The 27,914-nt window shown below is 46.2% G+C and overlaps 1 protein-coding gene across 1 annotated transcript in view; it reads right to left on the bottom strand.

Annotated features, from left to right (window-relative positions):
* LOC141167313 (uncharacterized) overlaps positions 1–27,914 on the bottom strand; it is a 103,867-nt gene that overhangs the window by 42,886 nt on the left and 33,067 nt on the right. The window contains exon 4 of the mRNA XM_073654739.1: positions 14,451–15,378. Within this exon, the coding sequence (XP_073510840.1) occupies positions 14,451–15,378 (928 nt within the window). The remainder of the gene's footprint in view (positions 1–14,450; positions 15,379–27,914) is intronic.

Genomic DNA, 27,914 nt, shown 5'->3' on the forward strand with positions numbered 1-27,914 from the left:
GCCAATCGCTACAAATTCCAGATGAGGCACAAAAACAGCAGGTGCTTCAACGGATATCAAGTGCTCCTTTAAGTGGGCTCTCCTCCACATCAACTTCAACATCACAAATACTCCAGTCCTCAAAGGTGTCACCCAAATCGCACTTGCTTTCTCACAGCTCCCAAATCTCCAGCTGCCCGTCTGAGTATGAGGTAGAACAGATGGTTGAGTCTGCAGAGCTGTTTATTCATACTATAGCCTGGGAATCAGAGGTCGACTCCAGGCTTCTGTGAATCCAGACGAGGAAATGATCTGCACTGATGCCCAGAATCTTTATGAGTCGGATCCAGGACCAGACGCAGAAGGTTCTGACCATAATGTAGACCCTCATTCCCAAACTGTAACTCCTGTTGGTGGAGACAATGAGAAAGACGATGATAAGACTCAAATACCTGATTGGAGCGACAACTTTAGTTTTTTGTCAGGGCAGGAACAGGTTGGCTCTGAGAACGATGGGTGTGATAACGCACAGGGTGATGATGATGAGGTCGGAGATCCCACTTACTGTCAACCCACAGTCAGCCAAGAGATGAGGTCAGCAGAGGAGGTGGAGGAAGATGCTAGTGACGACGAGGTCAGGTTGCGCATTCCTGGACAGAGACGTAGTACTGGAAGCACGTCAACAACTGCATCCTCAAACACAACTCTGCCTCTCACCACAAGTCGTGGTGGCTCTTCAGGTCGCATGGGTGCTAAGCCTTGCATAGCCTGGGCATTTTTTCAGATCGATAAAGATGACCCAACTCGTGTTATCTGTAACATTTGTCAGCAAAAGCTAAGTAGAGGCCAAAAAATACATAGTTTGAGTACTTCATGCATGAACCGGCACATGGACATGAAGCATAAGTTGCAGTGGGAAGCTCAGTGTGCTACAATGCGGCCTAGCCGGCCGGGCCAATCACCGTCTGCCATATCTTGTGCATCCGCGGCCTCTTCATCCTCTGTGACTGGGGGGACAGCAGTCACACCTGTTTTGGGGCGCAGACCTGCCACCTCTTTACCCGCAACAGCCAGTGTGATTGGCAGGTCATCATTTTCTTTGGAGGTGGTAACACCAGCTGGTGTTGAGCGCTGTCCGACATCGATAGCACCACCTTTGGATCAAGGCAACCTAACATGTCCGCCTGCATCTTCCTCACAGACCGGCAGTTTGCCGGGGACACCCTTATCAACCCCGTCTAAGCACAATAGCCAGCCCTCGGTCCCTCAGATGTGGACAAGTAAAAGACCATTTCCTCCTAGCCATGAGAAAGCTAAGAGGTTGAATTTCACCATCTGCAAGCTCTTGGCTACAGAAATGCTGCCTTTCCTCCTGGTGGACACAGAGGATTTTCGAGACCTTATGTCCGTCGCAGTGCCCCAGTACCAGATGCCCAGTCGGCACTACTTCTCAAAGAAAGGTGTGCCTGCGCTCCACCAGCATGTCGCACACAACATCACCGCTTCTTTGAGAAACTCTGTGTGTGACAGGGTGCATTTCACCACAGACACTTGGACGAGTAGGCATGGACAGGGGCGTTACATGTCGCTGAATGGGCACTGGGTAACTATGGTGACAGCAGGACAAGGGGCTGCTGTCCAAGTCTTGCCGTCCCCACGAGTTGTGCGTCAATCCTCTTTATGTCAAAGTTCCTCCACTGCTTCTGCCTCCTCAACCTCCTCTCGGTCTTCCACCTGCACCCAAAGCCTGTCTGGTCATGCCACAAGCTTTCTAACTGCGCAGAAGGGATCCTGCACACCTCCTTACTATGCTGGCAGTAGGGCTCAACGTCATCAGGCGGTTTTTACATTGAAATGTCTGGGAAATGTGAGTCACACAGCTGAGGAGTTGTGGTCAGCTCTGGAGAACCAATTTCATGAATGGTTGTCTCCACTGGACCTGAAACCAGGGAAGGCCGTGTGCGACAATGCTGCAAACCTGGGTGCGGCCCTTCGCCGGGGCAATTTCACACACGTGCCTTGTATGGCTCACGTGTTGAACCTGGTTGTCCAGCAATTTTTAGCCCACTATCCCAGACTAGATGGCCTTCTGCAGAGGGCACGGTCGCTGTGTGCTCACTTCCGCCGTTCGCATCCCGCAGCTCAGCGACTTACATCTCTACAGAAGTCGTTGGGCCTGCCACTTCACCGGCTAAAATGCGATGTGCCTACCCGGTGGAATTCAACTCTGCACATGTTGCAGCGACTGTGGCAGCACCGACAAGCCCTGGTGCAATACGTTCTGACGTATAGCCTGGGCCAACGAGATTCAGAGGTGGGGCAAATCACGCTGGAGGAGTGGTCTCAGATCAGGGACCTATGCACCCTTCTGCACAGTTTTGAAATGGCGACGAAGATGTTTAGTGCTGACGATGCCATTATCAGCATGACTATTCCGGTGATTTACATGCTGGAGCACATGTTAAACAGAATTCGGAGTCAGGTGGTGGCACAAGAGGAGGTGGAGGAAGTAGAGGAGGAGGAGTTGTATGCGGAAGGGCTAACATCTGCAAGGTCCAGACGGTCAGCAGCACCAAGGCGGCAGGCATGTGAGGGTGGGGGAGATGGTTTTACCAGGGCGCATGGTAGCAGCCAAACTAGTGAGGAAGGTGCAGGAGCCCAGGAAGAAGTGGAGGACGAACTGATGGAAGACTCATCAGATGAGGGAGACCTTGATCACATTTCTGTTGTGCGAGGTTGGGGGGAGAGGACAGAGGAAGGAAGCATGATTGTTACCTCGCCACCAACACAACAGGGACTTGGTGCTCCTGGATGTGCAACACACATGAGTGCCTTCTTGCTGCACTACCTGCAACATGATCCTCGAATTGTGAGAATTAGAAATAATCCTGACTACTGGGTTGCCACACTGTTAGATCCCCGGTACAAAAGTAAATTTGCAGAAATTATTCCTGCCATAGAAAGGGATGCACGCATGCAGGAGTATCAGCAGAGACTGTTGCAGAATCTTACATGTGCTTTTCCACAAAATACCAGTGGTGCACGTAGTGAATCTCACAGTTCCAACTTGCCAACCGTGGGACCGTCAAGTGTTCAGCACTCAAACCGTAACAGAACCACAGTATCTGCTGGTAACATCAATTTTGCGGAATCATTTCACCACTTTTTTAGCCCATCCTTTGCAAGGCCACAGGAGACAAGAAGTCTGACACATAGTCAACGCCTAGAGACGATGGTACAGGAGTATCTCCAAGTAAACATTGAAGCCACGACTGTGTCACTGGACCCTTGCTCTTTTTGGGCTTCCAATCTGGATAAATGGCCGGAGCTAGCCACTTACGCCTTGGAGATCTTGTCATGCCCCGCAGCCAGCGTTCTGTCTGAACGTGTGTTCAGCGCTGCTGGTGGTGTGCTGACAGATAAGCGCACGCGGCTCTCCACTGATAATGTAGACAGACTCACGTTCATAAAGATGAACAAATCATGGATCCGAAACGACCTTTCTACCCCTGTGTCATCCTGGGGAGAGTAAAAGCTTGATGATTGGTTAAAATCACCCTACCAACCGTTTTAAGCTTTCAAATTACTAATCATGTTTATCTGTATCTTGACTGGAAAATAATTTGGGCTTTGTAGCAGTGTGCAGCACTGATCCTATTAGGCCATCTATACTAAAGCTTCACCAGATTTAAAATTAAAAATAATTTTTAGCTGCATCTAGCCCGGAAAATAATTTTGGGGCTCCGAGATGCGCAAGGCACATAAGTGCCTTCTTGCTGCACTACCTGCAGCATGACCCTCATATTGTCAGAATTTGAAGTAATCATGACTACTGGGTTGCCACACTCTTAGATCCCCCAAACTTTTCGATCAACCTTTTCATTTTAATAAAGACCAAAAAAATGGTCATTTTTGAAATTATAAGCATTAGCAGGTTGTTAGAAACTGAAATCAAACAGTTTTCAACTCAAAACTTTATTCTAGGTGATGTTACATTTTCACATAGGACCCCTTGTTCGAAAGGAGCTTCTGAACTCTCTCGTCCATTGAATTTGTCAGGTTTTGGATGGTTTCTGCTTCAATTGTTTTGCATGAGGACAGAATACCCTCCCAGAGCTGTTGCTTAGATGTGAACTGCCTCCCGCCATCATAGACACTCCTTTTAATGATGCTCCAAAGGTTCTGAATGGGGTAGAGGTCAGGGGAGCATGGGGGTCACACCATAAGTTTGTCCCCTTTTATGCCCATATCAGCCAGAGATGCAGATGTTTTATGTGCAGCATGAGATGGTGCATTATCATGCAGAAAAATGATCTTGCTGTGAAACACACGGTTCTTCTTCTTGAACCATGGCAGGAAGTGCTGTTTGAGAAAATCCACATACATTATGGAGTTCATCTTTAGCGCCTTCAGGGATCCTAAAGGGGCCGACAATCTCTCTCCCCATGATTCCAGCCCAAAACATTACTCCACCTCCTCCTTGTTGGCGCTGTAGCCGTGTTTGCGTGGGGTGTCCATCAACCAGCCATCCTCCACTCCATTCATCTGGACCATCGAGCGCTGCACGGCACTCATCCGTGAACAAAACAGTTTTGAAATCAGTCTTCATGTAATGTTTGGCCCACTGGAGCCGTTTCTGCTTGTGTGAAGTGGATAGAGGAGGTCGACAGGATGGCGCATGCACAGCTGCAAACCTCTGAAGGACCCTGCATCTTGTTGTTCGGGGGACGTTGGAGGCACAAGCAGCTTCAAAAACTTGTCTGCTGCTATGACAAGGCTTTTTTGCCGCTGCTCTTTCAACCTGACGTAATTGCCTGTAGGAAAGAGTCCTCAATTTGCCCTTATCAGCACGCACACGTGTGTACTGTGAATCAGCTACATACTTCTTGATTGCCAAGACACTTCATCCTGATCATCGCACAATGTTGATTGTAGTCATGCCTTGACCTAAACACTCCACAATTTGTTGCTTCTCAGCAGCCGACACATCCTTTTTCTTTCCCATTTTGGCAGAAAATGTAGGCTGCTTAATAATGTGAGAGAGCCTTCTTAAGTAGTCTTGCCTTTCATTGGACACACCTGCCAAACTAATTAGCACAGGTGTCTGCAATTGCTTACAGTGATATAAAGAGCCCTGACACACATCACCATCAATGAGTTTAACTGACAAACAAACAAATTCTTCCCTTATCACTCCTAAACACTTTTTGTATAATAATTTGGAACGCAGTGTACATGTGCTTTTCCACAAAACACCAGTGGTTCACGTAGTGAATCTTACAGTTCTAACTTGCCAACCGTGGTCTGTATGGAGTTGTTCAATAAAGGGCCCAAAATTAAGATAACATAGATGGGAGAGGTCTCTATGAATAGGAATTCCTAAGTATTTGATACCCTGTGAGGGCCAGGCAAAGGGAAAGTTGGACTGGATGGAATCCTATATGGATTTGGGGAGGGAGACATCGAGGGCCTCAGACTTCGCTGCATTGATTTTAAAATTTTACCATGTAACAAAGTGATCTATTTCAGCCATAACAGCATGGATGGATATATGTGATTGAGTGATATATACTAGGACATCATCAGCAAATAGAGAGCACTTGTACTCGGTGCCTCCCACCTCAATCCACCTAATATTGGGGTTATGGCGAATTGATGAGAGCAGGTGCTCCGTCACTAGGATGTATAAGAGAGGGGACAGAGGACATCACTGCCTTGTCCCATTGGTGATTGTGAAAGGTGATGAAAATGTTCTGACGCACCCCCTGGGCCTTGGGACACCCGGAGCCGGACCCTTTTTGGTGGATGCTGGTGGTTGTAGTCTTCGTGGCGGCGACCCAGTTCCGTGGCTCAGGGCGGTCAAACCAGTGGCGGAACTATTTATGTGGTTTTCATGTTTAAATGTCCGACTACGCCACCCGTGGATTGCGGTCAGAGTGAACCGCCGCTACAGGGCAGACCACTGAGGCTGGTGTTGTGGGTGCAGCAGAGCGTAGCATAACTCCCCACGGGAGGAGTATAGCCTCAGGGCAGTGTATGCGGAGGATGGGGGTGATGGTGCAGGGCAGCAGCAGTAACGACACGGAGTCAGTGATGCAGTTCAGGGCCTTTACTCACAGTTCTTATTATCCAGACCACGTCTGCAGGTAATGGCTGCCCACGTCGTACTGTGCTCACCAGGTGAGGGGCTCAGACAACTCCCAGATAACTTTGGAGCACTTCACAGGACCCCCTTTGTGTGTCCTTTGTCTGGCCTTTCTTACCAACACTTCTGTCCGGCTGCCTCGGGCCTCCTCTTGGTAAACTTGGCGCCAGTTTCCCTGACCCTATGTAGTGCCTTCCTAGCGGGTGTAGCGAGGGGCTGCGCCACATAAAATGTCAGAGCCTCCGGTTTCTAGCTGAGGGTCGTTTCCTGCCTCCACTAGTTCGGGGACCGGTCTCCCCCTTTGGCCTGACCCCTCCACGCAGGTGGATTCGGGTGTGCGGTGGCGACTCGCCCGTCCGCACCCCTGGGATCCCTTCATTCCTCGTTCCTGGAGCCTTCTCCGCTCCTCTTCCTTCCTTCTCCCTCTTCCAGGCCTGGGCCTCTGTTACTAGGCCCGCCTCCGGAGCAGAGCTCATGCAGAGCCCCTGCTCCCTGCCACTTCTGCTCAGACTTCTCTGCACTGAACTAAGATGGTGCCCACCTTTTATACTCCCTTCTCAATGCACCCAGGAACTGCTTCCTCCCTGCTCCTGCACTACAGGGTTCCCCTTCCTCAGTGTTCCCTCCCCCCACTCCAGCCAGGGACAGGGACTGTCGTGCCCATCTCAGGGGCATATTGGTCGCCCTGCCCCACGGCAATGTGGTGTAATGCATGCAGGTGTCGGGTCCTGATCCACACTCCATCCTTACCTGAGAGTGAGATATCACACCTCTGGGTGAGGTGCAATACGTCTGTAGCAACCGAGCCCTCAGGGTGCTACAGTTCCATTTATCTTCAGCCTAGGTGACGTATTGCGATACAGGGCCGTGATTTTGGCTATAAAAGGGTCCCCTAGACCCCTACCCCAAGCTTTTTAAGAGAATCATATATGGCGTGCCAGGAGACTCTATGGAATGCTTTCTCAGCATCCAACGAGAGTATCTAATTACAAATTTTTAACTGCATCTAGCCCAGGAAACATTTTGTGCCTAGTAGCAGTGTCTGCTAGTGAGCGGATTATCCCGGCTGTTAAGCAAGCTGCACCACCTGTAGTTTAGACACTTAATTTTTTCAAAGGAAATGCTTCGGGACCATGGGATACTTAGTGAAGAGCATCAGGAGGCACCCCAAGGCATAGGGGCTGGGACTGGCAGTAGGATGCCTTGCGGTGGACAGCCGAGCTCGATCCTTATAAAAGCTTTTTAACTGCAGCAGCTTTAGTGGACGCTACTGGAGCTGGAATTACCGCGGCTGCTGGCATGAGACTTGCCCTCCAATAGATCCTTGTAAATGGATTTAAAGTGTATTCATTCAAATTAGAGAGACAATTTAAATTAAAAAGCTTAGAGCTGCCTCCACCACAGGGGGGCTCGCTCGACCCACCAGCGGACAGGCACCAGTATTGGGAGAGGGGGGCTGGCCGTCAGGGTTCACCGCGGCTCTGGCACAAACCCGGCGACACGGAGGTGGCACGGGCAGGAGCGGACTGGCCGTGTCGGCTTCTCACTTTTTGGATTTTAGAAGGGCATGACATGCCTATATCTGTGTCTCCCCCTCCTTTTACTCCTCCACCTCTTTTATTTTCGCATGACTATATGTACTTGTCACTTTTCCATGTGTTAGTTATGTCTTCTGAGCAGTTTGTCAGCTTTTGGACACCTTTGAAGGTGTTTTCTATGTGTTTCTATGTGTTTTTGTTTGCCTGCCATTGGTTTTAACGGTGTTCGAAGGTGTTCGACGAACAGTTCGACGAACAGTTCGGCGAACACACGGGTGTTCGACGAACCGAACCGAACTCGAACACTACGGGGGTGGCTCAACACTAGTCACAGTTCGCTGCCCAATCAATGCGTACAGGTGAGAGAGACGCAACTCCAATCCAGCAGAGGCAGGGGAACACAGTCAACGTTCTGGGACAGTTTTCTGAGACCCGCCCAGCATACAGGCCCTGAGGCGCGGGGTACTCTCACAAGGAGTGGAAAGTTTCAAAAGATAGTGACGCAGTACCTTGCCGACTGTACCAGTGTCCTCCGTGATTCCTCTGTGCCTTTTAGATATTGCGCATTCAAGCTGGACACTTGAAATGAATTCGCTCTGTATGCCTTGGAGGTCCTGGCCTGCCCTGCTGCTAGCGTGTTATCGCAGCGTGTTTTTAGTGCCGCTGGGGGAATTATAACTGATAAGCGCACACGCCTGTCAACTGACAATGCTGACAAGCTGACTCTTATCAAAATGAACAAGGACTGGATTGGGCCAGACTTCTCATCACCACCAAATGACAGCAGAGTAACATAAAGTCAAATCTACTGTGTTATTTTGGGAGGTGTATTCCCATGCACCGTTTCACACCCACACATGGGTATACGCTTCCTCTTTTCGGCTGTTTTTTGATCTTCTCCTTATCCTCAGTCTCCACCACCACTATACCACCAGGGTGACCGTGGTCCGTGTTGCCAGCATTGCAAGTTCCTCCATCCTAATTTTTGGCAGCTTTTGCTTGGAAGGCATAGGCAAAGACGATGGTAGACCCACTCCCCAATAATGGGAATAATGTTTTTAATATGCTGTACTCCATGGCTCTTGTAAGGGGCATTAAAATAATCTTGCTAAGCTACTGTGACCTCCATCTCTCTTCCAAGGGTCATTAAAACCATCTTGTTGAACTACTGTGACCTCCACGTCTCTTCCAAGGGACATTAAAACCATCTTGTTAAACCTCTCTGAACTACACGTCTCATCCAAGGGGCATTAAAACCATCTTGTTAAACCACTCTGACCTCCACGTCTCTTCAAAGGGGCATTAAAACCGTCTTGTTAAGCTACTGTGACCTCCACGTCTCTTCCAAGGGGCATTAAAACCGTCTTGTAAAACCACTCTGTCCTCCACCTCTCTTCCAAGGGACATAAAAACTGTCTTGTTAAGCTACTGTGACCCCCACGTCTCTTCCAAGGGGCATTAAAACCATCTTGTTAAATCACTCAGACTTCCACGTCTCTTCCAAGGGGTATTAAAACCATCTTGTTAAACGACTCTGACCTCCACGTTTCTTCCAAGGGGCATTAAAACCGACTTGTTAAGCTACTGTGACCTCCACGTCTCTTCCAAGGGGCATTGATATTGACTTTTTATTCCACTGCAACCTTCACCACTCTTCCAAGGGGCATTGATATTGTCTTTTTATTTCACTGGGACCTCCCCACTCTTCCAAGGGGCATAGATATTGTCTGTTTCTTCCACTGGGACCTCCAAGTCTCTTCCAAGGGGCATTAAAACCGTCTTGTTAAACAACTCTGAACTCCTCGTCTCTTCCAAGGTGCATTAAAACCGTCTCGTTAAGCTACTGTGACCACCACGTCTCTTCCAAGGGGCTTTACAACCGTCTTGTTTTACCACTCTGACCATCACGTCTCTTCCAAGGGGCATTAAAACCGTCTTATTAAACTACTGTGACCTCCACGTCTCTTCCAAGGGGCATTAAAACCGTTTTGTTAAGCTACTGTAACCTCCACGTCTCATCCAAGGGGCATTAAAACCATCTTGTCAAACCACTCTGACCTCCACGTCTCTTCCAAGGGGCATTAAAACCATCTTGTTAAATCACTCTGAATTCCACGTCTCTTCCAAGGGGTATTAAAACTGTCTTGTTAAACGACTCTAACCTCCACTTCTCTTCCAAGGGGCATTAAAACCGACTTGTTCAGCTACTGTGACCTCCACGTCTCTTCCAAGGGGCATTGATATTGACTTTTTATTCCACTGCAACCTTCACCACTCTTCCAAGGGGCATTGATATTGTCTTTTTATTTCACTGGGACCTCCCCACTCTTCCAAGGGGCATACATATTGTCTGTTTCTTCCACTGGGACCTCCAAGTCTCTTCCAAGGGGCATTAAAACCGTCTTGTTAAACAACTCTGAACTCCTCGTCTCTTCCAAGGTGCATTAAAACCGTCTTGTTAAGCTACTGTGACCACCACGTCTCTTCCAAGGGGCTTTACAACCGTCTTGTTTTACCACTCTGACCACCACGTCTCTTCCAAGGGGCATTAAAACCGTCTTGTTAAACTACTGTGACCTCCACGTCTCTTCCAAGGGGCATTAAAACCGTTTTGTTAAGTTACTGTAACCTCCACGTCTCATCCAAGGGGCATTAAAACCATCTTGTTAAACCACTCTGACCTCCATGTCTCTTCCAAGGGGCATTAAAACCGTCTTGTTAAGCTACTGTGACCTCCACGTCTCTCCCAAGGGGCATTAAAACCGTTTTGTTAAAACACTCTGACCTCCACGTCTCTTCCAAAGGGCATTAAAGCCGTCTTGTAAACCACTCTGAACTCCACGTCTCTTTCAAGGGGCCTTAAAACCATTTTGTTAAGCTACTGTGACCTCCATGTCTCTTCCAAGGGACATTAAAACCGTCTTGTTAAGCTACTGTGACCTCCACGTCTCTTCCAATGGGCATTGAAACCGTCTTGTTAAACCACTCTGAACTCCACGTCTCTTCCAAGGGGCATTAAAACCGTCTTGTTAAACCACTCTCAACTCCACGTCTCTTCCAAGGGGCTTTAAAACCGTCTTGTTTTACCACTCTGACCACCACGTCTCTTCCAAGGGGCATTAAAACCATCTTGTTAAGCTACTGAGACCACCACGTCTCTTCCAAGGGCATTAAAACTGTCTTGTTAAACCACTCTGAACTCCATGTCTCTTCCAAGGGGCATTAAAACCGTCTTGTTAAACTACTGTGACCTCCACGTCTCTTCCAAGGGGCTTTAAAACCGTCTTGTTAAGCTACTGTAACCTCCACGTCTCATCCAAGGGGCATTAAAACCATCTTGTTAAACCACTCTGACCTCCATGTCTCTTCCAAGGAGCATTAAAACCGTCTTGTTAAGCTACTGTGACCTCCACGTCTCTTCCAAGGGGCATTAAAACCGTTTTGTTAAACCACTCTGACCTCCACGTCTCTTCCAAAGGGCACTAAAGCCGTCTTGTAAACCACTCTGATCTCCACGTCTCTTCCAAGGGGCATTAAAACCATTTTGTTAAGCTACTGTGACCTCCACGTCTCTTCCAAGGGGCATTAAAACTGTCTTGTTAAGCTACTGTGTACTCCACGTTTCATCCAAGGGGCATTGATATTGTCTTTTTATTCCACTGCGACCTCCACCACTCTTTCAAGGGGCATTGATATTGTCTTTTTATTCCACTGGGACCTCCACGTCTCTTCCTAGGGGCATTAAAACCATCTTGTTAAAACACTCTGACCTCCATGTCTCTTCCAAGGGGCATTAAAACCATCTTGTTAAAACACTCTGACCTCCACGTCTCTTCCAAGGGGCATTAAAACCATCTTGTTAAACCACTCTGAACTCCACGTTTCTTCCAAGGGGCATTAAACCGTGTTGTTAATCTATTGTGACCTCCACGTCTCTTCCAAGGGGCATTAAAACCGTCTTGATAAGCTGCTGTGACTTCCACATCTCTTCCAAGAGGCATTAAAACCGTCTTGTCAAACCACTCTGACCTCCACGTCTATTCCAAGCGGCATTAAAACCTTCTTGTTAAGCTACTGTGACCTCCACGTCTTTCCCAATGGGCATTAAAACCGTTATGTTAAACCACTCTGAACTCCACGTCTCCTCCAAGGGGCATTAAACCGTCTTGTTAATCTATTGTGACCTTCACGTCTCTTCCAAGGGGCATTAAAACCGTCTTGTCAAACCACTCTGACCTCCACGTCTCTTCCAAGGGGCATTAAGGTTCAGAGTATGTATCCAGCCAATTGAGCGCTCCCAGGGTCACAAGGAATGATTATCCAAAAAAAGGATTTAATTCTTCAGAAGATTTATTCAGGTTGGTAAATAGATAAAACTTATAAATAAAACAACACGTTTCGGCTATTAAAATTAAAGATATATAGCCTTCCTCAGGTCTAATGTAAGAGAGTCAATAGTGGTGGTTATATAGTCACTATAAAAACCTACCTAGTGAAATAATTATCCTAATCACATGTAAATTGGTTTGAGTTGGAATGCCCAAATCCCATTCAATAGAGACTCAGCTTTCTCAGAGTTAGGATTTTCCAGCTTTTTCCTCTGATTATAGAATAAACAAATTATAGAGCAGCTAAATTTGTCATAATAAAATTTGTCATAATAAAATTTTGGTAATGAAGATATTATACTTTCTCCTTCTCTTTCTTTCCTTTCTTTTTCTATCCCTTTAAGAGGAGAAAATAAGTGCATTAGTAGAAAAATCTATACCATGAACCTGAATTTAAGAAGATTTTCATTCAATAGGTATATCAATGAAATTCAGATAAGGGGAGCTTAATTCACATGGATATATATGCCAAAGGTAATAAAACGGAGAGAGAGAGAAGAAAAAACAAAACAAACAAAAAAAAAAACGCATAAAAACGCATCAAAAAACGCAAGAGAAAAAAAGAAAAAAAAAAAAAAGGAGAGAGGTTATTATTATACATAGTGAATGAAACATTAATTGTGGAGATATCTCCGTGAACTCTATACATTCTCCAATTTATCATTGAGGCCATCAGGATACAAACAACGTAGTCTATATATCCAGAAGGCCTCCTTCTTGTTAAGTTGTTGGATCCTGTCAGGAATATCAGCTGGGATCTGCTCCACCGGTGTAAGTCTCACTTTAAATTTTTTGTTATGGGTAGTAAGAAGATGTCTGGAGAGGCTGTGTTAATAAGCCATTTTTGGCATTGTATCTGTGGGCATTGAGTCGGGATCTCACCATTTGTGTGGTCCTACCCACGTACTGGAGACCGCAATCACATGTAATAACATAGATTACATAGTCACTAGTACAGGTCAGGTGATCCTTGATATTAAAAGTCTCTCCTGTGCTATTCGATGTAATGGAATGAGACCCATGAGTAATTATATGACAGCACTGACATTTTTTCTGAGAGCACCTATAAGTGCCATTCTGTGTGAGTCTATTTGTACTAATCAAGGGACAAATGTTTTTAAATTGAGAGAACACTGGTTGGCCTCCTGGTTTCCGTTTTTTTAAACGGCTAGGTGCGAGGAGGTTTCTTAGAGTTTTTCCTCTCCTAAATGTAATGCCAGGTATTTTTGGCAATATATCTCGTAGGAGAGGATCTTGTTTCAAGATATGCCAATGCTTTTGCAAAATATTCCTAATCAATTGGTTCCCCTTATTATAAGAGGTGATAAAATTATGATTCCATTTATTCATATTCCTAGTGTCACTATCCCTGGATTCCTTATGGGGCAATTCATCCCCATTCCCCAAACAATCAGTTTGGGTTTTAGTCAAATTTATACGGTATGCCTCATCAATAATTTGCTTGGGGTACTTTTTCTCTTTAAATCTCTTCTTGAGTATATCCGATTGTCTGATATAATCCGAATCCTTAGTATTATTTTTTCTAATTCGATGAAATTGGCTGAAAGGGATGTTATTTTTCCATTTGATGTAATGGGCACTTTGATAGTCTAAGTAGCCATTCACATCAACAGATTTGAAATGAGTTTTCGTTATTATTTTTTTTTCCTCATGTGAAATTTCTAAATCAAGAAAAACAGTTATTTTTGGTTCGATACTAGAAGAAAAAGTAATGCCCCAGGTATTCTCATTCAATTCATTGACTAGAGACTGAGCATCCTCTCTACTGCCCCTCCATATCACGAATAGATCATCTATATAGCGCTTGTACAGTACTATATTATTGCTATATTTAGGGGAGCATAGGGGCGACTGGGATTCGAATAGCCCCATGAATAAATTAGCAAAACTTGGGGCTACCCGAGTCCCCATCGCGGTACCAAGCCTCTGTAAATAGAGGTGTCCCTCAAATTCAAAAAGATTATGTTTGAGGATAAAATTTAAGCCTCTCAAAAGGAAATCTACCTGACCTTGTGGCATATCTTTATCCTGCTGTAAAAAAAAATTTCACTGCATTTATACCTAAATCGTGACCAATATTTGAATAAAGTGCATTAACATCCATTGTAATCATGAGATAATTATCTTCCCATTGTAGTGCATTCAATTCAAAAATAAGTTGAGTAGAATCTTTTAAATAGGAGGCGAGAGATTTTACATATTGCTGAAGGTACAGATCTATAAAGTGGGAGAGTGGACTAGTAAGGGAATTGATTCCTGAAATTATAGGTCGTCCAGGAGGACTATTACAATCCTTGTGAATTTTCGGCAAGTGATAAAAGAATGCCAATGATGGTTCTTTATTGTTTAAAAAGGTTTTTTCTTTTTTTGTAAGGATACCTGCTGTGTAGGCATAATTGATCAGGTCATGGTATTCCCTTGTGAAATCCTTTGAGGGATCCACCTCTAGCCTTTCATAATATTTAGTATCTGATAAAATGTTATATGCTTCCTTAATATAGGTCTCCCTATCTTGGACCACCACGCCCCCTCCTTTATCAGCTTCCCTAATAATAATATCCCCATTGTTTTTTAATTTAGTAATGGCTATTCTCTCTCTTTTAGTAATATTTGGTCTCCGCATTTGGAATGCACCTTTCTTATTAATATTGTCCCTATTTTTTATTGTTAATTGATTTTTAGAAAATTTTGTTGAATCTAGGGTACGAAAATCTTCATTAACTAGTGCTAGGAAAGTTTCTATATAACTACCCCTATGGTGTACTGGATTCAAATTTGAATGGGTTTTGATCTCCAGATGTATATTTTTATCAAGTTCCATACTATTGTCAGGGGGTATTATCAAATCTGATGTTGTTTTTGTAGTGGGTTTCTCTGCATTTTTCTTTTTCAATTCAAAGTACCTTGTAAGAGTAACACGTCTCACAAACTTATTCAAGTCAACAAAGCGATCAAAGTGATTCGTTTCTTGACTTGGGCAAAAATTAAGACCCTTAGTAAGGACTTTTTGTTCAACCTCATCCAAAGGGTATTTGGATAAGTTGAAGATCCTATTAGGTTCTTTTGTTGGTGGTTTACAGATTGTTCTTACAGTCTGCGATCCTATGTCATCAGTGTAGGTAGATTGACAAGGTTTTTTGTATTTATCCCTATTTTTTTGGGTGCTTCTACCTGCTCTAGTCCCTCTGAACCTCCTTTTCTTTTCTTTGGGAGGGTAGTCACTGGGGCGAAGTATCTCGTGATCTGGGGTTGGGAACATGGAATCACTTCTTCTGGCGGTGTCACGGAGGGTACGAATTCTGAGTGTCTTAGGATTGCAGGGACAATCGTTTCCACTAAAGGGAGTGGGCGTATCGGGCCAATCTCTAAAAAAGAGATATGGGAACTAGAAGAAGTGGGAGATGGAGCGGGTGCTGGAAGCACAGTAACAAATGTGCATGGGGAATTATCTATGCTGTGTGTTGTAAGGTCATTCAAATCAAAAAAACTGTTATCGTTATTTGTAATATCATTAATACTCGCAATTGAATTATTCCCATTACAAATATCAGCTTCTTGGTTTCCCTGCCGAGTGCATTCCAGGGGGGGTAAACCTGGATTAGGAGCTGGCAGTTCATGACTTGGAATCACCATGCTAGATTTATTAATTGTTTCAGTGTTTTTACGAGAAACTGATGTATTCTCACAACTTGGTATAGTAATGGGAGTGGAGTGTTTGAAATTAGTCCGTTTAGATATTGCTCCAGCATTTTTTCCCATATTTTTTATATGTTTACTAGTGGAAATAAATCTAGCATTGGTAGGTAGTCTAGAATTATAAAAGGTGCGTAAATGATCTACTGTGTCTCTTTGTTTCTTAGGAAGGGGGTTCATGGGTATAGATTGATTACTATTAGTGGGAACTCTATCAATTTTATTCCCATTATTTTTATTATTGTTGTTAGTATTTACTTTGAAAAAAACATCCCTTCTAAGTTTTTTAGTTTTTGCTTCCATAAGATCATTCTCAAAATTTTTAAAATTTTTGTTAATGTCAGTTTTGAGTGCACTGTAATAGGAAGTCGTATTATAGACTTCAAGTTCTTGTACCAAAATTTCACATTTGTGTGTGGCAAGGAGTGCTAATTCCTTGCGTTTCTCTATTAGAGTTAGCATTAAATTATATGAACAGGAGTCTATAATATCTCTCCATTTAGTAGAAAAATCCAAATCCTGTGGGAAAGTACTATTAAAATGAATCTGTAGTCCCTTGGGGATGATCTTATGTTTTATACATATACCCAGAAATTCAGCGTCCAATTGATGACGTATTTCCAGTTTCATATTTTTTTCAAAATCAAAGAAAAAATTCCTGCTCTTCTTTTTCGTCTCTAGATCCGTATCATCGGACACTGGTATCGTAGTGGTAGAGATGTCTTTATGTGGATTAATAGCTGCAAAGGCTTGACGCCTCCTTAAAAGTCTATTATTGAAGTGATCCATCTTAAGACCGCTGCCTTTGTTTTCCTGAAGACTCAGTAAAGTTTCTTATCACCCAAACCAATGGAAAAAAAATCCTTAGGCTTCTATAAATTCAATGTGTTCGACCCCAAGGCTGTAGGTCTGGTGGGGGAAGAAACAAAAAACAGGCGCAGATCTAAGTGTAGATGTATATATATATATATAGAAACAGAAAAAAAATGAACTGCTCACCTTTAGTAGATCTTGTACCAAGGCTTATCGACCAATTCTGGTCTAATGTGGGTAGCTGGTCCACTGGTATGCAGCTTCTATCTGGATTAAACGGATCTCCCAGCTGGAGTCCGTAAGAATAGGGTTCAGAGTATGTATCCAGCCAATTGAGCGCTCCCAGGGTCACAAGGAATGATTATCCAAAAAAAGGATTTAATTCTTCAGAAAATTTATTCAGGTTGGTAAATAGATAAAACTTATAAATAAAACAACGCGTTTCGGCTATTAAAATTAAAGATATATAGCCTTCCTCAGGTCTAATGTAAGAGAGTCAATAGTGGTGGTTATATAGTCACTATAAAAACCTACCTAGTGAAATAATTATCCTAATCACATGTAAATTGGTTTGAGTTGGAACGCCCAAATCCCATTCAATAGAGACTCAGCTTTCTCAGAGTTAGGATTTTCCAGCTTTTTCCTCTGATTATAGAATAAACAAATTATAGAGCAGCTAAATTTGTCATAATAAAATTTGTCATAATAAAATTTTGGTAATGAAGATATTATACTTTCTCCTTCTCTTTCTTTCCTTTCTTTTTCTATCCCTTTAAGAGGAGAAAATAAGTGCATTAGTAGAAAAATCTATACCATGAACCTCATGCCAAGGGGCATTAAAACAGTCTTGTTAAGCTACTGTGACCTCCACGTCTCTTCCAAGGGGCATTAAAATCTTACCTCCACATCTCTTCCAAAAGGCATTAGAAACGTCTTGCTAAGTAGCTGTGACCTCCACGTCTCTTCCAAGGTGCATTAAAACCGTCTTGCTAAGCTACTGTGACCTCCCCGTCTATTCCAAGGGGCATAAAAACCGTTTTGTTAAACCACTCTGACCTCCACGTATCTTCCAAAGGGCATTAAAACCGTCTTGTTAAACCACTCTGAACTCCACGTCTCTTCCAAGAGGCATTAAAACCATTTTGTTAAGCTACTGTGACCTCCACGTCTCTTCCAAAGGGCATTAAAACCGTCTTGTTAAGATACTGTTAACTCCACGTCTCATCCAAGGGGCATTGATATTGTCTTTTTATTCCACTGTGACCTCCACCACTCTTCCAAGAGGCATTGATATTGTCTTTTTATTCCACTGGGACCTCCACGTCTCTTCCAAGGGGCATTAAAACCGTCTTGTTAAACCACTCTGAACTCCACGTTTCTTCCAAGGGGCATTAAACCGTCTTGTTAATCTATTGTGACCTCCACGTCTCTTCCAAGGGGCATTAAAACCGTCTTGATAAGCTGCTGTGACATCCACATCTCTTCCAAGAGGCATTAAAACCGTCTTGTCAAACCACTCTGACCTCCACGTCTCTTCCAAGGGCCATTAAAACAGTCTTGTTAAGCTACTGTGACCTCCATGTCTCTTACAAAGGGCATTGAAACTTTCTTGTTAAACCACTCTGACCTCCACGACTCTTCCAAAGGGCATTAGAAACGTCTTGCTAAGCTACTGTGACCTCCACATCTCTTCCAAGGTGCATTAAAACCGTCTTGATAAGCTGCTGTGACTTCCACATCTCTTCCAAGGTGCATTAAAACCGTCTTGTTAAACCACTCTGAACTCCACGTCACTTCCAAGGGGCATTAAAACCGTCTTGTTAAACCACTCTGACCTCCATGTCTCTTCCAAGGAGCATTAAACCGTCTTGTTAAGCTACTGTGACCTCCACGTCTCTTCCAAGTGGCATTAAAACCGTCTTATTAAACCACTCTGACCTCCACGTCTCTTCCAAGGGGCATTAAAACCGTCTTGTCAAACCACTCTGACCTCCACGTCTCTTCCAAGGTGCATAAAACCGTCTTGTTAAGCTACTGTGACCTCCACGTCTCTTCCAAGGGGCATTAAAACCGTTTTGTTAAACCACTCTGAACTCCACGTCTCTTCCAAGGGGCATTAAAACCATCTTGTTAAACCTCTCTGACCTCTACGTCTCTTCCAAGGGGCATTAAAACCATTTTGTTGAGCTACTGTGACCTCCACGTCTCTTCCAAGGGGCATTAAAACCGTCTTGTTAAGCTACTGTCACCTCCACGTCTCATTCAAGGGGCATTGATTTTGTCTTTTTATTCCACTGCGACCTCCACCACTCTTCCAAGGGGCATTTATATTGTCTTTTTATTCCACTGGGACCTCCACGTCTCTTCCAAGGGGCGTTAAAACCATCTTGTTAAACCACTCTGACCTCCACGTCTCATCCTAGGGGCATTAAAACCGTCTTATTAAACTATTGTGACCTTCACGTCTCTTCCAATGGGCATTAAAACCGTCTTGTTAAACCACTCTAAACTCCACGTCTCTTCCAAGGGGCATTAAACCACCTTGTTAATCTACTGTGACCTCCACGTCATTTCTAAGGGGCACTAAAACCGTCTTGTCAAACCACTTTGACCTCCAAGTCTGTTCCAAGGGGCACTAAAACCTTCTTGTTAAGCTACTGTGAACTCCACGTCTCTTCCAAGGGGCATTAAAACTTTCTTGTTAAACCACTCTGACCTCCACGTCTCTTCCAAAGGGCATTAGAAACGTCTTGTTAAGCTACTGTGACCTCAACGTCTCTACCAAGGTGCATTAAAACCGTCTTGTTAAACCACTCTGAACTCCACGTCTCTTCAAAGGAGCATTCAGCCATCTTGTTAAGCTACTGTGACCTCCACGTCTCTTCCAAGTGGCATTAAAACCGTCTTGTTAAACCACTCTGACCTCCACGTCTCTTCCAAGGGGCATTAAAACCGTCTTGTTAAGCTACTGTGACCTCCACGTCTATTCCAAGTGGCATTAAAACCGTCTTCTTAAACCACTCTGAAGTCCACGTCTCTTCCAAGGGGCTTTAAAACCATCTTGTTAAACCACTCTGACCTCCATGTCACATCCAAGGGGCATTGGAGTGCCTCAAAAGTTTTGGTATGAATTGCACTCACTGTATGCTGTAATGCACACGCCCGGACTGACTGGCGTGTGCGTGTTTAGTGGTTCCACTGTGCCATGAACCGGGGAGTGCCTGGATGGGCGTAACTAAGTATCTGCCCGTTCCGACCAAGGTCGCAAGACGGCATCCGACGCCAGTGCACCAGGGAGGAACCGAGCAGAGGGACCAGGGTCTACTCCAGATCAGACTCCGGACACGGCTGTTCACCCACACCCGGGAATACAGGAACAGGCAGACTAGAGTGCAGGCTGGGTAGGGTCCAGTACAGACTGGGAGACAAATTCGGAGGCGCAGATGCGGTAAACAAACAGAGTAAAGCGAAACCGCAGGTGCAGTAGTCAAGGCCGAGCAGAGCAGAACCGCAGACGCGGTAGACAAGGCAGAGCATAGCAGAACCGCAGACGTGGTAGACAAGGCTGAGCAGAGCAAAACCGCAGACGCGGTAGACAAGGCTGGGCAGAGCAAAACCGCAGACGCGGTAGACAAGGCTGAGCAGAGCAAAACCGCAGATGGGGTAGACAAAGCTCAGCAAAGTGAAAACGCAGACGCGGTGGACAGGGCTGAGCAAAGCGAAACCGCAGACGCGGTGGACAGGGCTGAGCAAAGCGAAACCGCAGACGCGGTGGACAGGGCTGAGCAAAGCGAAACCGCAGACGCGGTGGACAGGGCTGAGCAAAGCGAAACCGCAGACGCGGTGGACAGGGCTGAGCAAAGCGAAACCGCAGACGCGGTGGACAGGGCTGAGCAAAGCGAAACCGCTGACGCAGTGGACAGGGCTGAGCAAAGCGAAACCTCAGACGCGGTGGACAGGGCTGAGCAAAGCGAAACCGCAGACGCGGTGGACAGGGTTGAGCAAAGCGAAACCGCAGACGCGGTGGACAGGGCTGAGCAAAGCGAAACCGCAGACGCGGTGGACAGGGCTGAGCAAAGCGAAACCGCAGACGCGGTGGACAGTCCTGAGCAAAGCGAAACCTCAGACGCGGTGGACAGGGATGAGCAAAGCGAAACCGCAGACGTGGTGGACAGGGCTGAGCAAAGCGAAACCGCAGACGTGGTGGACAGGGCTGAGCAAAGCGAAACCGCAGATGCAGTGGACAGGGCTGAGCAAAGCGAAACTGCAGACGCGGTGGACAGGGCTGAGCAAAGCGAAACCGCAGATGCGGTGGACAGGGCTGAGCAATGCAAAACCTCAGACGCGGTGGACAGGGCTGAGGAAAGCGAAACCGCAGACGCGGTGGACAGGGTTGAGCAAAGCGAAACCGCAGACGCGGTGGACAGGGCTGAGCAAAGCGAAACCGCAGACGCGGTGGACAGGGCTGAGCAAAGCGAAACCGCAGACGCGGTGGACCGGGCTGAGCAAAGCGAAACCGCAGATGCGGTGGACAGGGCTGAGCAAAGCGAAACCTCAGACGCGGTGGACAGGGCTGAGCAAAGCGAAGCCGCAGACGCGGTGGACAGGGTTGAGCAAAGCGAAACCGCAGACGCGGTGGACAGGGCTGAGCAAAGCGAAACCGCAGACGCGGTGGACAGGGCTGAGCAAAGCGAAACCGCAGACGCGGTGGACAGGACTGAGCAAAGCGAAACCGCAGACGCGGTGGACAGGGCTGAGCAAAACGAAACCGCAGACGCGGTGGACAGGGCTGAGCAAAGCGAAACCGCAGACGCGGTGGACAGGGCTGAGCAAAGCGAAACCGCAGACGCGGTGGACAGGACTGAGCAAAGCGAAACCGCAGACGCGGTGGACAGGGCTGAGCAAAGCGAAACCGCAGACGCGGTGGACAGGGCTGAGCAAAACGAAACCGCAAACGCGGTGGACAGGGCTGAGCAAAGCGAAACCGCAGACGCGGTGGACAGGGCTGAGCAAAGCGAAACCGCAGACTCGGTGGACAGGGCTGAGCAAAGCGAAACCGCAGACGCGGTGGACAGGGCTGAGCAAAGCGAAACCGCAGACGCGGTGGACAGGGCTGAGCAGGCAAGAACAGCCGAAGCGGCAAGCAAGGCTGAGCGGAGGGGACAGGGCTCTGTTCACACGGAACAGACTGGAAGGGAAAGGCAGAACCGGGTACACACAGGATACTTGCAATGAAGTAGCGAGTGGACTCTAAACTCACAAACGGGAGTACAGAGACAACGAGTAGGAGATAGGTACGGGATCAGATTCTGCAAGAAAAGGGAAGGTACGTTCATGGAAAAAAACAGGTAACAGGCTAGGAGAGTATACAGACAAGAACAGGCAAGATACAGGAACAGGTCTAGGTATGCGGCCCCTAGAAGGCGGAACGAACAGGCTAGGAGAGTGTTCACACTGGCCTGGAAATACAGCCTCCTGGATAGGCAGAAGACAACAGGCTAGAGAGCGTGTACAGACTGCAGGTTAAAGTACACAGGTAGGACACAGTACAGACACGGGAACAGATACTGCAAGACAGGTAACATACACAGGACCTGGCATGTCAGAGACAAGAAGCCAACTGACAGGGCAAGATGCTCAGGCATGGGTTAATTGGAGCAGCTGGTTTAAATACCAGGTGACAGACAGCAATAGGCTGAGGACGCACAAGGGGTGTGCCTGCAGCAGGTACAAAAAGCAGGAAGTGATCGGGCGCCGCCCTTAAGCAGCAGAAACAGAGGCAAACAGACACCATGGAGGGAAGCCAGAGAGACATTCTGGATTGGAGATCAAGTGCGCGCTCTTGCACAGTGGGAGATGGACCACCATGCAAGGACGCCGCCAGGTATGTTACATATGCCTTATAACTGTGTAGCCAAACCGCTCCTTTTGGTACAGAAACATATCCTGCAAGACATGTGTGGTTGACTCTTCTGATATTGATGTGAATGATCCCTGTTCCTCCTGCTCTTTCTCCTTTGCCACCACCTCATCCATCATTCATCACCTGAAGCTTTGTTTTAATGGGAGTCATAGAACTGGGATAGTAGCAGGAAAACATCCAGCAATCCTCGGAGGAGGTAGGATATGTGCCAAAACGCTGACCACCTCAGGCCTATCCGCTTGTACATACATGTGCTTGCATTCCAAGGAACAGAAAGCTAAGGAGATGGATGGCCTCATGATCATGAATAATTTACTCGTTGTGTAGGAGGCCGTCCACTGGTGAGGCCACCTTCTGCACTTTGTGTTGAAGCCTGATTGACCCAGAACCCGCAATCCTCTATGTCTGAAGGACGTGTTGCATCCCAGTGTCCAACTGTGTCCCGGCTTCCACAATATTAACCCATTGGGAAGGCGTTAGTGAGATGGACCATCCCTGGCCACATTCACTTGTCCACGTATTTGTGGTTAGTCTGTCCTTCAAATAGGGGTGGCTGGGGACCGTTTATGGACTCCCGGCCGCCCCCAGGCGGCTGGGGACCATGCGTGTGCACCCGGCCGCGGGGTGGCTGGGGACCGGGTATGGACACCCGGCCGCCCCCTGGCGTCTGGGGACCAAGCATGGACACCCGGCCGCCGGGCAACTGGGGACTGAGTATGGATACCAGGATGCCGACGCAGCCATGACAAGGTGGCCAGATTCCGCCTCCAATTTCAAGTGCAAGCAAGCAAGCAGTATGGTATTGCAGCCTGGGGGTGGGTGGGTGGCAGGCTGCATACTTTCACTTGCATTGCAAGGAATGGGGGAGGTAAAATTGAACACTGCCCTGGGACAAGGACTTGCACAGGGATAGTTGCAAGTCTTCTGATGCGGCAAGGGTGACTTCTGATGGGCACACTTTTAGGCAGTGACATGGGTGTCACAGATTCTTCCAGGTGTCTTCCCCATGCTGTTCCCATGTCTTTTCTAGCAGTAATTTACTATTTTGGACTTATGAGATTAATTGTATATAGGTGGGCTGTATGTGGTCTCATATGGTATATACAGTGACATGTAAAAGTTTGGGCACCCCTGGTCAAAATTACTGTTATTGTGCACAGTTAAGCTAGTTGAAGATGAAATGATCTCTAAAACGCCTCAGTTACAGATGACACATTTCCTTTGCATTTTAGGAAAATATATAAAGCATATACAGGTACATACTGTATATATATGTATATATAAGTATATACAGTACAGGCTAAAAGCTTGGACACACCTTCTCATTTAAAGATTTTTCTGTATTTTCATGACTATGAAAATTGTACATTCACACGGAAGGCATCAGAACTATGAATTAACACATGTGGAATTATATACTTAAAAAAGTGTGAAACGACTGAAAATATGTCTTATATTCTAGGTTCTTCAAAGTAGCCACTTTTTGCTTTGATGACTGCTTTGCACACTCTTGGTATTCTTGGCATTCTCTTGATGAGCTTCAAGTGGTAGTCACCGGAAATGGTTTTCACTTCACAGGTGTGCACTGTCAGGTTTAATAAGTGCGATTTCTTGCCTTATAAATGGGGTTGGGACCATCAGTTGTGTTGTGCAGAAGTCTGGTGGATACACAGCTGATAGTCCTACTGAATAGACTGTTAGCTTCTTTTTTCTTGCCATAATACAAATTCTAAGTAAAGAAAAACAAGTGGCCATCATTACTTTAAGAAATGAAGGTCAGTCAGTGCGAAAAATTGGGCAAACTTTGAAAGTGTCCCGAAGTGCAGTTGCAAAAACCATCAAGCGCTACAAAGAAACTGGCTCACATGAGGATCGCCCCAGGAAAGGAAGATCAAGAGTCACCTCTGCTTCTGAGGATAAGTTTATCCGAGTCACCAGCCTCAGAAATCGCAGGTTAATAGCAGCTCAGATTAGAAACCAGGTCAATGCCACACAGAGTTCTGGCAGCAGACACGTCTCTTCAACAACTGTTAAGAGGAGACCTTGTGCAGCAGGCCTTCATGGTAAAATAGCTGCTAGGAAACCACTGCTAAGGACAGGCAACAAGCAGAAGAGACTTGTTTGGGCTAAAGAACACAAGGAATGGACATTAGACCAGTGGAAATCTGTGCTTTGGTCTGATGAGTCCAAATTTGAGATCTTTGGTTCCAAGCACCGTGTCTTTGTGCGACGCAGAAAAGGTGAACGTATGGACTCTACATGCCTGGTTCCCACCATGAAGCATGAAGGAGGAGGTGTGATGGTGTGGGGGTGCTTAGGTGGTGACACTGTTGGGGATTTATTCAAAATTGAAGGCATACTGAACCAGCATGGCTACCACAGCATCTTGCAGCGACATGCTATTCAATCCGGTTTCCGTTTAGTTGGACCATCATTTATTTTTCAACAGGACAATGACCCCAAACACACCTCCAGGCTGTGAAAGGGCTATTTGGCCAAGAGGGAGAGTGATGGGGTGCTACGCCAGATGACCTGGCCTCCACAGTCACCAGACCAGGCAGAGTGAAGGCAAAAGGGCCAACAAGTGCTAAGCATCTCTGGGAACTCCTTCAAGTTTGTTGGAAGACCATTTCCGGTGACTACCTCTTGAAGCTCATCAAGAAAATACCAAGAGTGTGCAAAGCGGTCATCAAAGCAAAAGGTGGCTACTTTGAAGAACCTAGAATATAAGACATATTTTCAGTTGTTTCACACTTTTTTGTTAAGTATATAATTCCACATGTGTTAATTCATAGTTTTGAAGCCTTCAGTGTGAATGTACAATTTTCATAGTTATGAAAATAAAGAAAAATCTTTAAATGAGAAGGTGTGTCCAAACTTTTGGTCTGTACTGTATATGTAACGGGGTGGGTGATAAAAGAACTGTGCCACGGTGCAAGGATCGGAGGGTCGTAACTAGGTGCCTCACCGAATCCGACCTTAGATCTACGGCGGCTTAACGACTCCATGATCCAAGGAGGGACGAGGAAGGTGAACTGACCTCGGATGATTGGCAGCTGATTCCCAGAGACAGGAGGCAGGCACAGACTTATTAGTCCTCTTGGACAGGCAAGAGGTAACGGCCGATAGACAAGCAGGCGGGGCATGGCTGATCGACAGGCAGGCGGGCACGGCTGATAGGCAGGCGGGCATGGCAGAAAGGCAGGCAGGTGGACACGGCTGATAGAAAGGCAGACAGGTGGGTACATGTACTGGGAACAGGAACTAAAGAGAGTGTTAACCACAAACAAAGTTGCACAAGCATCTCCATATTGGAGAAGGTGCCTTAAATAGCCAGAGTCCTCCGGCCATTGGCCGGGGACACTTTAGGACTGTGTGGTCCCTTTAAGAGGAGGGGAGCAAGTGTACGCCTTAAGCACAGTGCCCAGGCATCTGTGCACTGTGCGCACGTCCCGGGCTGAGTCAGCGTGGAGATAGGGGGGCCCTCCGGCGTCTCTGCTGGGGAAATTGGGTAGGAGGCAGAGATGCCGGAGCTACAGCACCCCCCTTTATGCCCCCTCTTTTTTTAGGCCTGCAAGAAATTTCTCCAGGAGGAGAGGGTATGGATGTTCTCTCTGGGTTCCCAGGATCTCTTCTCAAAACCAAACCCCTTCCAATCTACAAGAGAAAAGGTCTTTACTCTTACCCTCTTGGTAGCCAGGATGCTCTCTACTTCAAAAATGTCTGCTTTACTGACAGGAGCAGGAGTAGTTCTCGAATCTTTGGAAAATGTACTAGAGGTTTAAGGAGAGACAGATTTATTTCGTAATAGTATGGCACAGGTCGTATTCCCCTGTTTAGCGCAGGCTCCGGCGTTGAGACCGCACTAAATCAGGCACTTGTCAGCTGATCTATACAGCTGACATGTGCTCGCAACAGCCGCGAGTGGAATCGCTATCCACCTGCGGCTGTTAACTAGTTAAATGCCACTGTCAATCTCTGACAGCGGCATTTAACATCGCCAAGCCGGAGGCGCATCACTTTCCCCGCCCATTGGTGACCCTGTGACATGATTGCGGGTCACCGATGGGTTGGCAGGACAACCAGAGATTTGCAGGAGACCTCTGTGGCTCTCATGTCCAGATTGCTATGAGCGCCGCCCAGTGGTCGGCGCTCATAGCACATGAGCAAATCTGCTACATAGAGGCGATCTGATCATCGCCTGTATGTAGCAGAGCCGATCAGGCAAGTGTTGCTTTTAGTCTCCCATGGAGACTATTGAAGCAATCAAAAAGTTTTAAAAAAATGTTTAAACATATTAAAAAAAAATAAATAAATAAAAGTTTAAAACATCTCCCTTTCGCCCCATTCAAAGAAAAACAATAAAAAATAATCACATATACACACAGGCTGCTGGGGATGTGTTGTCAGGGGTGATGGCCCGGCTTCAGACTAAACACCCAAACTCTCTAACTGTAATTTCTGGGGATTTCAATCGAGTAAAGATCTCATCTGCAATACCAAAGTTCTATCACTATGTCAAATGTCCTACACGGGACAACAACACACTGGATCTCCTCTTTGCTAATGTTAAGAATGCTTATTCATCGGCTGCATTACCCCCCCTGGGGAAATCTGACCACAACCTCATACTATTGTCTCCTGCTTACCAACCAGACGTCCGCAAACAACCAGTGACAATTAAAAAGATAAGGAAGTGGTGTCCAGCAGCAGAGGAGGCGTTACAAGACTGCTTTGATTGTACAGACTGGGAGGTGTTGTGTACCATGAAAGAGAATTGTGATGTTAATGAGATTACTGGCAGAGTTACTGATTACATCAACTTCTGTATGTACATTGTAGTACCTGTTCAAGAGATTCGGTGTTATGCAAACAATAAGCCATGGATTACAAAAGAGTTGAAACATTTACTAAACATGAAAAAACTGGCTTTTAAAAGGAAGGACAAGGAGGCATTGAAAATTATACAGCGAGACCTAAAGGGGAAAATTAAGATTGCCCGTGAGGCATTCAGAGTTAAATTAGAAAATCAATTTGCACAAAAAAGCTCCAGAGAGGTGTGGGCTGGAATGAAGCTAGTGACTGGGTTTAAGGCAAGGTCGGAGCAGGGGGGTGGTGGACTTAGAATGGCTAATGAAATTAATGAGTTCTTCAATAGATTCAGCAATAAAGGTGCGGTAGCAGCAGGGAAGGGGGAGGAGGCCGGGGAACAACTAGCTAAATTAACAGGGGGTGAAATAGATCATTTCTCGGTCTCCAAAAATGACGTGAGGGACCAGTTTAGTAAGCTGGCCATTGGCAAAGCAGCAGGGCCTGACGGTCTCAGTCCACGTGTCCTCAGAGTGTGTGCAAATGAGTTGTGTACTGTCTTCCAGCATCTCTTTAACCAGAGCTTACAATCAAAGAGAGTACCA

Source organism: Phyllobates terribilis, unplaced genomic scaffold (genome assembly GCF_046119375.1).
Source record: "Phyllobates terribilis strain yellow unplaced genomic scaffold, ASM4611937v1 Scaffold_11__3_contigs__length_659146591, whole genome shotgun sequence".
NCBI lineage: Eukaryota > Metazoa > Chordata > Amphibia > Anura > Dendrobatidae > Phyllobates > Phyllobates terribilis.